The sequence below is a fragment of the Arachis duranensis genome, chromosome 4, assembly GCF_000817695.3.
Source record: "Arachis duranensis cultivar V14167 chromosome 4, aradu.V14167.gnm2.J7QH, whole genome shotgun sequence".
Classification (NCBI taxonomy): domain Eukaryota; kingdom Viridiplantae; phylum Streptophyta; class Magnoliopsida; order Fabales; family Fabaceae; genus Arachis; species Arachis duranensis.
The window spans coordinates 76,174,739-76,188,194 of record NC_029775.3 but is presented as its reverse complement, the minus strand read 5'-3'; the positions used below and the strand labels follow the sequence as shown (position 1 = coordinate 76,188,194).

The window sequence follows — 13,456 nt, the reverse complement described above, 5'->3', positions numbered from 1 at the left end:
ATTGTCTACATACACAAAGCTAAATTAATAATAATAAAGGTCGACATATAGTAAAAATAAAATAGACGGGGACTGTTAGGTCCGACAGAAAAAAAAATGTTAGAGATTAATCTATGTATTAATTTTTTTTGACTAAAATATCCGCTTTTAAAATCTTTGGGAATTGATATGGATAATTACTCTACTAAAAAATAAACTGGGGACTAATTTGTCTGCTAGAGTAAAATCTTAGCCGTTGATTTGTGTATTAATTTTTCTTAGAAATTAAAATATCCGTTTTAAAATCTTTAGAGACTGATTTGAATAATTACTCTTATAATTTTAAAAACACAATTTTAACTTTCTAAAACTCTAATCCTTTTTCTCATCTTCCTCCTTAAGCATCCTCACACCTTCCCTCCACATATTCTTCTACCTCACTACCACCTAAGGTTTTAAAAATCAAATCGATCGTCGAACCGTTTTAATTATTAATTTATTAACCTATTTAACTGTAGACTATAGTTCAACTAAAATAATTATTTTATAATAAAATAATATATAAAATAATAAATAGAAACAAAAATACAAATAATTAAAATTATATTCTTATTATTATGTTAAATGATAATCTTTGACTATGGTTTTTATAGGTGTTATATTACAATTATAATCATTTGGTTAAAATCTATTAGATGCATATAATTTTTAAACTTGAACTAAATTTATTAGGATTTTTAAGATCTTAATTATTTTAGCTTTTTATTTTAAACACAGCATATCTTTAAATATGTATTTATTTTAAATTATGTGTATTATAATTTATTTATATTAATATTTTAAATATATATATATATAACTTATAATAATAATAAAAAAGTTAATTTTTTTATGAAAAGTTTAAAAATTAAATAAAAGTTATAAAAAAGAAAACTTTTTCAAAATCTTAATGAAAGATTAAAAAAAGTTTATTGGGCACAAACATAAGACTAAACTTCTAAAAAAAAAAAGAAACTCTAATATATCACTATACCATTCAATTGTTATCCTGTCCCTCTTTCATTCAAACAATAGTGGTGGCATACATATTGCACATAAACAAGGATATTTCAGTTTCTTAGAAAGAGAAAAAAGATGCACATATCAAGCATTGTGTTAGCCTTCAAGGACCACCACCGTGTTATCGCCATTCCAGATCCATTGGCTTTGCGTTGTTCCAGATCTGTCGTCTCTTCGCGTTGTTTTGTCCTTATGCATTTCCGGATCTGTTGTTCCTACTATTCCAGATCTTTTCCCTCTTGGCAGCGGCGATGGAAGCTAGAATTTCTTGATTCTTTTTTTCTTAGAGAGAGGAAGGACAAGTTTTCTGAAGGTGAGAGTGACACTGAGTAGAGGGGTGAGAATGAGACTGAGGAGAGGAGGACGCGATGAGGCAGCTGCATTTTTTTATTTTCATTTTTTATGAAAACCAAAAAACAACGCCGTTTATAAAAACTGGCCGAATTCGCGTCAGGTTGAATCGATTGGTTTTTGTCTGATTTAGCGGTTTTTTAGCGATTTTTAAAATAACGGTTTTTTCTGCTGAGTCGGTCTAATCCGGTTGTCAGAACATTGCTACCACCACCTCCTGCACCACCCACCACTACCACTAACTCCATCCCTAAATCACATTCATCTTTGTTTTTATCTCTTTCTTCTTCACAATCTTCCTCTTCCTCAACTCATTCTACACACTCTCCTCCATAATCTAACATTTACACTGTTCAACTACAATAATAATATTTACATAGTTCAGCAACAACAATTGTATGCATTTTTTAAAAAAATAAAAAAATAGATATGAAGATAGAAAAAGAAGAAATAGAGAGAAGATGAGAGGGGCGGCTGAGAAGAAAAAGAAAAAAAAACAGAGTGGTGGGGTAGATGAGAAAATAGAAGAGAAAAGAAAAATCAAAGGAGAAAAGGGGAGTTCACTAGAGAAGAGGAAGAAGAAACTCGTTAGTGATGAAAGCAACGAGTTACAGAGAGCACAGAAAAGATAGTGGTCAATAGTGTTGGATATTCGACGGCAAGCGTCGCAACTGAAGGAGGAAGAAGTGGTGGTCGTGTAGTGCTACCAATGATGAAGAAGAACAGAGGGATGATGATGATCTTGTTGTCGTTGGAGTTATTGTTGTCACATAGAGAAAACAAAAGAAAGAAAAGAACAAAAAGGGAGAAGGTGAAGATTAAAGAAGAGAAGTAAAGGAAGAAGAAGAAAAGGGATGAAAAAACAGGTGAAGAAGAAGGTTTGAATAGAGAGTGAGAAAGTGATAGAATTAGAGAGACTCTTGAGGGGGGAGAAAGAGAAAGAGGATTTGCGGATGAAGAAGAAGAGGGTCTGATGATGATAGGATTTAGGGTCAAACAAAGAGACTTTATTCAAAATTTAGCCCCTCAAGGTCGCAACTTTAAAGCCAATGGTCAATATCAGCGCCAAAATGGGAATCAATAGAATGGTGATTTTCTTGCTCATAACAACAACAACAACAACCATAACTATTTTCTGGGACAGGAACGAGGAGGTGAACCTCAGGGTATTTTGGTATGCTCAAGGTGTGGGAAAGATCATGGTAACAGACCTTGTCAGTATAGAACAAACAATTGTTATGCTTGTGGAGAACCTGGACATATGGCCAGGGCTTTCCTAAACAGGTTTGTTTAAGATCTAGCTAGAACCCAATGATTAGGATGAATATCTGCCATGACTGTTGATGATGCTCTGTACTCAGACTCCGTGATCTAAGGTTAGTGTTATGTCAAGACTCGTTTCTTAAATGTACTGTATAATAAGGGTACAATATATACATAACTTCATTAACTGATGCGCGTAATTTTGGAATTAAAAGATAAGGTAAGGGCCAATTATCCATGCCTGCTTACAGGTAAAGGAAACTTTTAGGGCAAAATTTTTCTTTAGAAGGGTAGAATGTAACAACCTCATTTTTCGAGTACGTGAGATCTTTTCTGAAGATACAGATTTCTCCGGAAGTTCAATAAAAGAAACACCTCTGCTGTATCATTAGGCATCTTAATCCTCATTATCATTATTTCATCTTTAAGCCAGGACCTCTTTTGAGGCAAGCTCGACAACACAATCATGAAGAACCTAGTTTTTGAACTGTATCGGTTAGGAGTTTTGATTCTAGTTTCCGTAAATAGTCTCAGTTTGACAAACTGAACTCGATTCATGAGAGAAGAAAGATAATAGTATAATATTATCATTATATTAGTACTAGAAGCTGCTTGAATGATATTATAATATTACCTGGTCTGTTTTAGTTAAAAACAGGAAATCGGTTTAACCGGGTTCACAGTTTACTGGTGCATCTTAGCACCAGCACTCTTTGATGACTTTAGCAATGCTAATGCCTCATCATACATGTTCTATTCTCATATTAAATATGTTACTAATGTCATTTATGTTAGTAGCTCAGAAAAAATTTTTTAGAGATGTTTTTATGAGTGTTCCGATACATCTAGTTTTAGTAGTTATACACATGAGATATTTTAATATTATTTTAATCCACCTCCAAGGCAACAAATTACAACTCATCTTACACCCTCAAGACACTCCAAGTCTGGTCATTTGCTCCCTTTGGACGAAATTGAAAAGAGAGAAAATAGATAAAACTTCATGAACACTTGATCTTCAAAGCTTGATTTCTTCTGAACTAAAACTCAAATCATAATTTCAATCCGACCAAAGTGATCATCTCTTCTTTCTCTAAATAATCATATGACTTATCAAGGCTGGAATCAAGGTGATTTGGCTGCACCATCTCCCTTTTGCTTCGGTTTCAAGAAAACATGCTTAAACATGTGTTTTCGTGATGTTCTTCCTTAGGAATCATGCTTAATTTGACTTGTGGGCCAAGAAATGTTAATTTACAGAAAGTTTAAGGTGATAAGTCCCTTCCTAACATGCTGAATGAGATTCGGTCAGTTGAGGGTTTGTGGATTTAAAGTTGTTCTTGATGTGATTTAGGAGGAAAAGTGCTTAAGGACCACCTAAGAGCATAACTGAATTTGGAGCAGCAAAACAAGGTAGGGTTTAGTGAAATTAATCTTGATTAATTGTGTTTGAGTTGTGTCATTATGATATGGTTTGGTTATGCTTGAAATTGATTGTTTATATGAGTGATTCTTGTTGAAATTTTGGTAAAAATTTGATGAAATTCAAGCTATGAATGCATGTTCTTGTGGCTACTGGAATTTTGAACCCTAACCCTTAAATTGGGGTTGAATTTGTGTTGTAATTAAATGGAAAATATGAGGTTTTATTGGCTGCTAATTTATTATGAATTATGGTAAAAATCGGTTACTGAAAAGATTGAAAAACGGGTGAAAACATAGAAAGAATCTGAAGAATTTATGAAGAACACTTTGAATGTGGTGAAAAACAATGAAGAACAAGCTTTAGATCTTAAAAAGGGCAAGAAAGTAAATATTTTGGTCTTTGGAGGGTTATTTTGTAATTTCTAAATGTTAGGGTGGTTAAAGTAGAAATATTAAAAGTTACAGGTGGTAAAAAGTGAATTTTAAAGGTTAAAATTTAAAAAGGGGTAATGTTCAAAAATATATTAATAAAATAATAAATAATATTAAAATATTAAATATTAATATTAAATTAAAAATATTATTTTAATAAAAATAATAAAATAATTCGAAAAAGACAGTTTTTCGTAAAAGTTTTAGAAAGATAACTTTAAGCTCAGAATCTCATAATTATCTTCATAAAACACTTAGGGAATGCTAATAACATATTAGTGAGGTAAAGACAAAGGAAAGATAAAGAGTTAAAGAAGAAATGAAAATCAAAGAAAAAGTATGTAAAGCTTTAATGACAGAATCAAATAGAGATTAGCGAACTAACTAGGAGCAACATAGTTAGTTCTTAGGTTGCGCCTAGGGTTAGGTATAATATGAAAAGTTAAACTGTTTCAGTATAGACTTAATAAACCTATACTTGGAACAGGCTAACTATCCATACCGAAATTTACATAAGCTATAAATACATACATTAAACAGAGAAACCAGAGTAGAGCAAAGAGACAAAGAGAAAAGAGTAACTAGAGCAGGGTAAAGAGATAAGAGAAAAGAGTAATATGATAAAGAGATTAGAGAACAAACAGAGGGCCTGTTGAAAGGTCATTTGTTGCATTAAGGCAACTCCAAAGATATTTGTATGTTCATCTGCTGCATTGAGGCAGTCAGATAGATGGTGGTACGACCACTGAGAATGCTTTTCTGGGATACCTAGCTATAATGCTATGCTGTAAGACAGAGTTTGCTTACAGAGGTATCGAGATACACACAGTTAAAGAGTACTCCTATAAGGCAGAGGTTGCTTACAGTGAGTGTGTTGTACTCATGTAAGGCAGAGGTTGCTTACAGTGAGTGTGTGGAGCGTATATCGGCTAATAAGTGCCGCCCTGCAAGACAAAAGATGCTTGTGATGGGTATTACCAATAGGAAAGCCTTATCCAGATAGAGGTTGCTGGGTAATGTCGGGAGCGGGTTAGTAACCGACAGATGAGCTCATTACCTACGCTAGGGCTAGACATGCATCATACTTGGTTGTGCATTTCCTCTGTTATGACTGTTGTATGAATGTATGTTTTCTTTGTTTGTATTCTATTCTTTGTATTTGTGTTTTATTTTCTTGTATTCTTTTGTTTGTGTTCTGCTTTCTGTTTTCTCTATTTTATTTATTTATCTGTATCTTCTATTTATTGCTTCTCTGTATTCTGCTATTTGTCTACTAAACAATGCAGAATTAATGAACTTAACTAATAACCCCGACCCTACTAAGAACTCCCCAGTTCTTACCCCTTCTCTCTCCCTTTCCCCCCTTCAGATGGAAGCAAGAGTACCTTTTCGTAGTTCGTTGATGATCGTTCCGCAAAGAGGATTCTGCTCTAGGTAGCCTTCTGAGTCTAGAGTGAACTCCGTTATCTGTTTATATGTATATACTATGAGACCAGCCAACGTCTGCAGCCCGTTTGTATGCGAGCTTTAACCTAAATCCTGTGTACGAGACTCCTGTTATGTGGTTACTTGATGAGGTACCAGAGAGACGTCATATGACAATGTCTGATCGTGCAGAGGAGTAGTAGATTATGTTCCACCTTTTGATGACGTTCCACCTGACTTGAGTTTTGAAGACTTAGAACGAACTTTCCCTCGCTTTAGTAGTTTAGAGGGATTATGTGAGTATAGAGTTTAGGCTAGCCTGGGCGCCAACTTAGGGACTTCTTGAACAGGTCAGGGCCTGGGATGTTGTATGTATATATATGTATATAGTTATTATCTAGCTATATATAGAGGTGTTCTAACTAAAAGTCTATACTCTAATAAAGGCTAGATCACTGAATGTTGTCAACTGCTTGTGATGTATTTATGTGTGGTTGTTTATAATTGTTTTATCTGTTATCATTTGTGAATTGATTATGAATGATTCTGTTTATTAATCTAAATGTTTTAAAAAAAGTATCTCGCAAAATAACTACGCTTTTAACAACAAATCAGGCTCATATAATAAATAATAGACAATAATTAGGAAGACAAGTTGGTAGCTCTCAGTTTCTAGTATGATCATGACGTACTAGAAATTGGGTCGTTACAATTATAATATTGGGGTTTTTTCAAAATTATAATATTAAAAGTGAGTAACTTTTATAATTATGATCATTGTTAACTGATACGTCACTCATAAACCTTATTTCCAAGTAACTCAATTAACTGCTGATCACTTTTGTCAAATTTTAAAATTTTTCGAGGATCATTTTGTCAATAATAAAAATCAGGTACTATTTTGTCAGCGACAAAATCTTTCGAGTACTGATTTAATATTTACCTCTTTTTTAAAATATATTAAAAAATTTATAATATTCTCTTATATATTATGAAAATGATACTCATACAAAAATTTTACACATAAAAAATCTCACCTTTTTTTTTTAATTTTTACTCACTATTTTTTATACAATAATAAATGCTTTAACCACTTATATATAGTTTGTTAAAAATGGTGATAAGAGAAATGAACAATTAACAACTTGTTCGATTTTATCAAGTTATTGTATGACAGGTTGATAAATAGAAACCTAATCTTATAATTCTTTTTAACTTTATCAAATTGCATGATAAGTTAATAAATATCAATTCAATCATATGCACTAAAATTAACCACTAAAATCAGTCACTAGTATAAATAAATAGTTATACATATTAAAAGGAGTTAATACTTAAAATGACCCCTAAAATTTGACCATTGGCTCAATTTGGCCCCCGTGGTACTTTGAAACTTTTAGGCGTGACCTAAGTTAGCCTTTTTGCCTATTCTCATCACTGGAGATATGACACGGCATATTTACTCAGTCTCTCACTAATTCTGAAGCACACCCCCACACCCCAATCCCTCTTACTCTCAATCTCTCACAAACGATTAGGAGTTCACTACTCACCCCCCCCCAAACACCACCACACCATTAGAGCTCACCTCAGCAGCTTGGCCACCTCCGTTCACCACCAATGCACGCTCGTGTGCTATCGTCGCACCTCTCGCTGGATCTTTCGCGTCGTGTGCTCACATGTCGCCACTCTCCTTTGTCTATGCTTGACTGCTTGCATCTTGCTACGCCTCCCTTTGCTAGTGAGTGCTTGAGTTGTTCATGGTTGTTGTTGCTCGTCATCCATGTGGGTGTTGCTATCTGTATTACACTGCTAGTTTGTCTGCACTGCTCGATTCCGCCACTACAACAACAATCAACAGGCTATTTTTTTAGTTATTATAAAATTCTATGTTAATTTTTAATAGTTCATTTATTGACGTTATATCTATTAATTTTATCGTTGATTGATTTATGAATCCAATTAGAATATAACAAAATAAAAGAGTGTGAAACTATTTACACCATGTCCTATGCTAATCACGAACTACGATTCGAGAGTTTTCTCAATACAAAGTTATATTAAATGAATAATTCATCAGATTGGTGTTTTGTTTTACCATGCAAGAGCTACCATACATGTAGTAACCAGTTGCTAACATTCTGTTCTCAGGTTGCAAGACATCATCAAGTGTAACTTTATCTTTGTCCTTCGCTACGTAAATGCCAAAGATCTATAGGGAAAATAGCAGGTGTCATTGTAATTTCAGTGATTATTTCCAATGCAGCAATTATATTTGAGATGACAATTTCATACAGTTCCAATAGAAATACCACATTCAATATTTGAGGATCCATCCAAAGGATCAAATACAACAATGTATCTACAAAATAGAAAGGGAAATTGTTACTTGAAAATGGTGAATAGTAGGTATTAGTTATTTCTAAAGCTCCAGAACTCACTTTCCATGCGTTAGCTAATATGATAATAATGACCATGGAATCATCATGTCCCGGGATGATTCCTGACGCGTCTTCTTGTGTGAAAGTAATACTAGGGATGTCGAGTGATCCTTCTCCTTTGACATGATATACTTCTTTAAGGTGCCTTTTGCGAGATGACTTTGAGATCCTCCCTCCTCTAAATCCGCCATTTATCATGTGGACGTGCCTCTCTGGGGTGCGAGGTGGTCGTTCAACTCGTCTGACCTCTTCGTCCCTTCTTCGCTTTCTGGGCTCGTCCGATTTGTTGGCTAAATATTGATCTAGTCGTCATTCTCTTACCAATTTCTCTATGACATTTTTTAAGTCGAAGCACTCGTTGGTGGGATGTCCATAGATTCGGTGGTATTCACAGTACTCAGTCTGATTTCCTCCTCCTTTTTTGCTTTTAAGTGGACGAGGTGGTGGGATCTTCTCAGTATGGCACACTTCTTGGTAAACTTCCACAAGAGATACCCGAAAAGGGGTGTAATTGTGGTATTTTTCATGATTGGATCGAGTAGCCTTGGTTTTTAGATCGGCTTCAAGTTTTAAGAGCTTGTCCTCTAACTCTTTACGCTGCTTAGTTTCCCTTCAAAGGTCCTTCTCATTGGTGCTCAGCCTCCTTTTCGAGTTATTTGAGACGATCTTGTTGAGCTTGAAGTGCCTTCAGGATTTGTGTGTTTGGTGAATTCTTGTCTCCGTTTGGTCGAGACGTATCTTTTGGTGTGGTGTCCACGTCCTTCTGCGGTGTTCTATTTTCTAGATCTGAGTTGCGGTCGTTGCTAAGGTTGTCTGCCATGATGATGGGATGACTTCCAGGTTCTCCGGCAACAGCGCCAATGTTTCGAGGGTTACCTGAAACTGTAGGTCGATCTCGGACGAGATCTTCTGTACTTGTCAGTGCTGTTGTGTCCGACTTAATGATGGTGGTCGGAACCGCCGTGTCTGACTTGTTGGACTTGGTGGTGGTGCTAATCCTTCATCACCGGAGGGTGGTGGTACCTGCAAGGGACTCTGATGTTTAAGTTAGCAAGGGTATTAAGCAGGTTTTTAGTAGAATCAGAGTATGAGTTATACCTGGGAACTCCAGTGTATTTATAATGGTGTAGAGTGATCTTCCTTTGAGATAAGATAGTTATCTTATCTTATCTTTGAGTAATGTCATCTTATCTTTAAGGGGAACCGCCTTATCTTTTTTTAGGCTTCGCCGCCTTTAGATTTGGGTTGTGTCTCTTCATTTGGGCCTGCTTGGGCTTCTTATGGCAATTTGGCCGAGCTGTTTGTGAAGAGGTCGGGCGATTCTGACTTGAAGAGGTGGTCGACTTATTCTCAATCAGCCTGGGTCATACAGCTCGACCCACGGCATGAACAATTTCCACACCTAATTATCATTCAATTCACCAATTCCCCAATCTATCTCAACAACCTTATTCATCAATAATAATCCATTCATACAAGCATCATTTATCATTATAATACTAACATTCTACCATAATCATATCTCAACCATTCCGATTATCCAACGTCCATCAATATGCATATAACACAATCACAATTCAAACAACCAAATATTCATTTCAATCCTATCTTATGGTCCACTAGCCTAAGTGTCCAAAAATATTATATATTACATAGAGAAAACTAAAACCATACCTTGGTCAATTCCTAATATGCGCAATACCCCAAATTGAGTCCAACACAAGCTTCCAATCACCAACAATTAATCCAAAGCTCAAATTAAATGCCAACAACTGCAAAAACTCAACTAAAATCATACCAAATACCACAAATCAATACCTAGAGTTCCTAAATACATAATTTCACAAGGGTAAAGAGTTTTCTTACCTTTTTCGATGGTGTTTGGGGAACAAGCCACCAATAGCTCAACCTTAGATACCACCTAATAAATTGAAAACACAAAATCTACTCAAAACCAAAACCTTAAATTTTGAATTTCTTAGGGCTACAGAATGGAGGAAAAATTTCAAAATTATACCAAAAAACATTAGATAGAACTAATGGGCTTAGTAAGAGCTTCGCATAGCCACTGACGGCACACGAATCAGAGCACCGTAGCTCGAGTTACGGCCACCGAAAGTGGAGAATGAATAGTAACATTTCCCTTTTTGCTCTCTTCTCTCACTTCTCTCTATGCAGCTGTGTTTTTGAGTTATGAAGGGTGAAGTGGTTGAGAGAGTATTTATATGTTGAGTTTGGGCCCGATCCAACCCGTTAGCGTTTTTAACCTGTTTGGTCTAATTTTGGGGCAAACCTTTAAAATTAGCGCCTGATTTTTAACTTTAATTATTTTTCTATGTTTTCCTACAATTTTTACTGCTCTCACATAGTATCGGACAGATTTAAACCGGGACTGCTGGCTAATTTATCTTTACGCATTTTTATACAATTTTCCGCAGAAAATTATATTTTCCAACTCAAAAAAATCTACTAAGTCCAGATATCATATTTAAATTTCTAATTGATATTCTAAATTTTTTATCTTATTCTGGGCAATTAAATTATTTTAATTAAGTGGCTCATTAATCGCGGTTCTTACAATATGCATAGAAAAAGGGACATTCCGAGTTTTCTAAGGGGGCAAACACACTCTCTCCTCATGGTCTGGCACTACTAACTCGTAGTTTCCTTCATCTTTCTGACTTTTACATATCCTATGGTGTCTACAGAATACGTCAATATACTCTTTGTCAACTACGAAAATAGGAAGACAGACAATACTATCTACCCAAGATAACAAAGAAGGTGGGACTTTTGATGACATGTTGACAATTATAGATCGAAACATAAAAGCTACACCTACAAATGTAAAATAAACAAGTCACATCACTACAGAGCTCGAACACCAGCAAAACAAATCGGGTACAAAATTTGAAACCATCTTCTTTAAAACAAGAAAGTGCTAAAATGGAATTCCTCCTGCAACAACAGCAGCGATGCCATTGAAGGCAACACAAATCCATTCAACAAGTCACAAATACAACAAATTTTCAACAAACTTTCCTAAAAATCCCAGAAACACAACCAAACACTCGCAATAGTAACATTAGATGGCAAAAACAATCTCAAAATAAAAAGAGAGTTTTTGTAGTAAGCAAAGTAGTAGTGGTGCGAATTTTGAGAATATCCACAACTAACTAGAAAGTGCACCGAATCATCCAAGTAATACTTCAGGTAAGTGAGGGTTGATCCCACGAGGACTACGGAACTGAGCAACAATGGTCAACTGATTGGCTTAGTCAAGCGAAAAGAAAAATTGGTTTGTGGGTTTTTAAAGCATTAAACAATAAAACAAGAGTAAAGAAGCATATAGTGAGTTTGGTGTAAAAGAATCAATGAGAGAAATAGTTAAGGTATCAGAGATGTTTACTTTTTCGGATTAAAGTTTCTTACCAACTATTTTAATCATGCAAGATTTATTTCATGGCAAACTATAATTAACTAAACCTAATCTCTTAGGGATTTAGTTTTCTCTAACCGTCCACAACTGCCAATCTTTTGGTCACTTGATTTCAATTAGAGGGTTAGGTTCAAATCTAGTTTATGGTCACAAAAATCCTAATTACTCAAAGCTAAACGGATTATATGTCACGTATCCAGATTAATTCAAGTAATTAGCAACTTAGGAGGAATTTATTTTCAAACTGTGTTCAGATGAGAGACCTCTCCTAAGGGTCACAAGAACGCATCTAGAATAAGGATCATACTCTCGTTAACCCAAATTCATGAAATTAAGAACAAAAGTAATCCTAGAAACTGAATGAGTACATTAATTAAAATAGAAAAGTAATAGTCTTAATCCATAGAAATAAGTAGAGATCCTAACCTTAACCAAAGAGGTTTAGTGACTCATGACTTACAGAGAAAAACTAGGGTTCTGAAATGTCCGGAAGAGAAAGATTCGAAGGTCCCACAAAATACGTCAGAGAGGTGGCCTCTACCATACGCCCGACCCTTTTAAAGAGGTCAGACACCACAAAGGAGCACATCTCTACTTGCCCAAACAAGTAATTGCCTCTGCGAATCTCTCCCACTATCTCTATCTTTCCTGAAAGATAGATTCCAACAAACTCCCAGGATAAAGAGAACGATTATCCTTCAATAAAGGTGGAACTACTCCAACAAAGGTGGTTATCGACTCTACTATAAATACACTGATATCCCTCAGGTATACTCACATTCTAATCCACTATAAACTTGCCTAGAGTCCTTACTGATTTAAGTATCGGAGTCTCTTGCAGGTACCACCCCCACCTCCTCACGAGGAACAAGGACGGCGGCACCTCGACACCGAATAAGTCGGATGCTGCCTCAGAAAGAGTTTGGGTCTCACGCCCAAGGCCCAAATCAACATTTTAGGTAACCCTCAAAACAGTAATGATAATATATATTCTTTTAAAATTAAATTAAATGCTGACGTGGATAATATAATCTATTTGTCATAATTTTATTTGTCCACACTTTTATCGTACTAATACGTATAAATTTATCAGCTTATCAAAACAAATATTTTTTTTGCTAATGTCTTCAAAAGCTTTTTATTTATTATATTTTCAAACACTAAATTGTATTTTTATTTTTAGACTTTAAATTTATTGTTTTCCATCTAACTCAATGACACAATACGAGCTTGCATGAACAAACATTTTTTTTGGCATACAATTAAACTTTTGTCCCCACAGTAACAAGGCAAGTTACAACGCTTCCCACCAACAATCAGAAGGGATACTTAGTTACTTACCCCACAAACATCTTTAAAAAAATTTAAATTATAGATAATGTTGAGTTTTATGATAAAAAAATTATAACTATTTTGTTAAATTTGATTTTTGATAAAGAAACTAAAAATAAATAAATAGATTAACTCAATAAAAATTAATAAATAGTTATAGTTAATTTTTAACACCGTTAATAATCAAATTGAAACTTAATTTTTTAAATATATCTAAAATTATTAGTATTTCTTAAAGTTAGTAAAGATAAAAATGCATATTATCTGTATATTAATATATTAATATTTTTTATTAAAATAATCTTGTCTA

General features: G+C 34.5%; 1 protein-coding gene across 1 annotated transcript; it reads right to left on the bottom strand.

Moving 5' to 3' along the window:
- Positions 1 to 7,523: 7,523 nt before the first annotated feature.
- LOC107484595 (uncharacterized) lies at positions 7,524 to 8,566 on the bottom strand. The gene is made up of 4 exons (XM_016105147.1): positions 8,508 to 8,566; positions 8,230 to 8,296; positions 8,052 to 8,146; positions 7,524 to 7,776 (listed from the first exon to the last, which is right to left on the bottom strand). The coding sequence occupies exons 1-4, from the start codon at positions 8,564 to 8,566 to the stop codon at positions 7,524 to 7,526; spliced, it is 474 nt and encodes a 157-aa protein (XP_015960633.1).
- Between the last annotated feature and the right edge of the window lie 4,890 nt (positions 8,567 to 13,456).

What these genes read in the sequence shown, in the direction of transcription:
- LOC107484595 (XM_016105147.1), bottom strand. Translation starts at nt 8,566, where the DNA reads ATGGCGGATTTAGAGGAGGGAGGATCTCAAAGTCATCTCGCAAAAGGC. An exon ending in GCAAAAGGCACCTTAAAGAA is followed by an intron (nt 8,297 to 8,507) that starts GTATATCATGTC and finishes TCTATTTTGTAG; the next exon opens with ATACATTGTTGTATTTGATC. An exon ending in GTGGTATTTCTATTGGAACT is followed by an intron (nt 8,147 to 8,229) that starts GTATGAAATTGT and finishes TTTTCCCTATAG; the next exon opens with ATCTTTGGCATTTACGTAGC.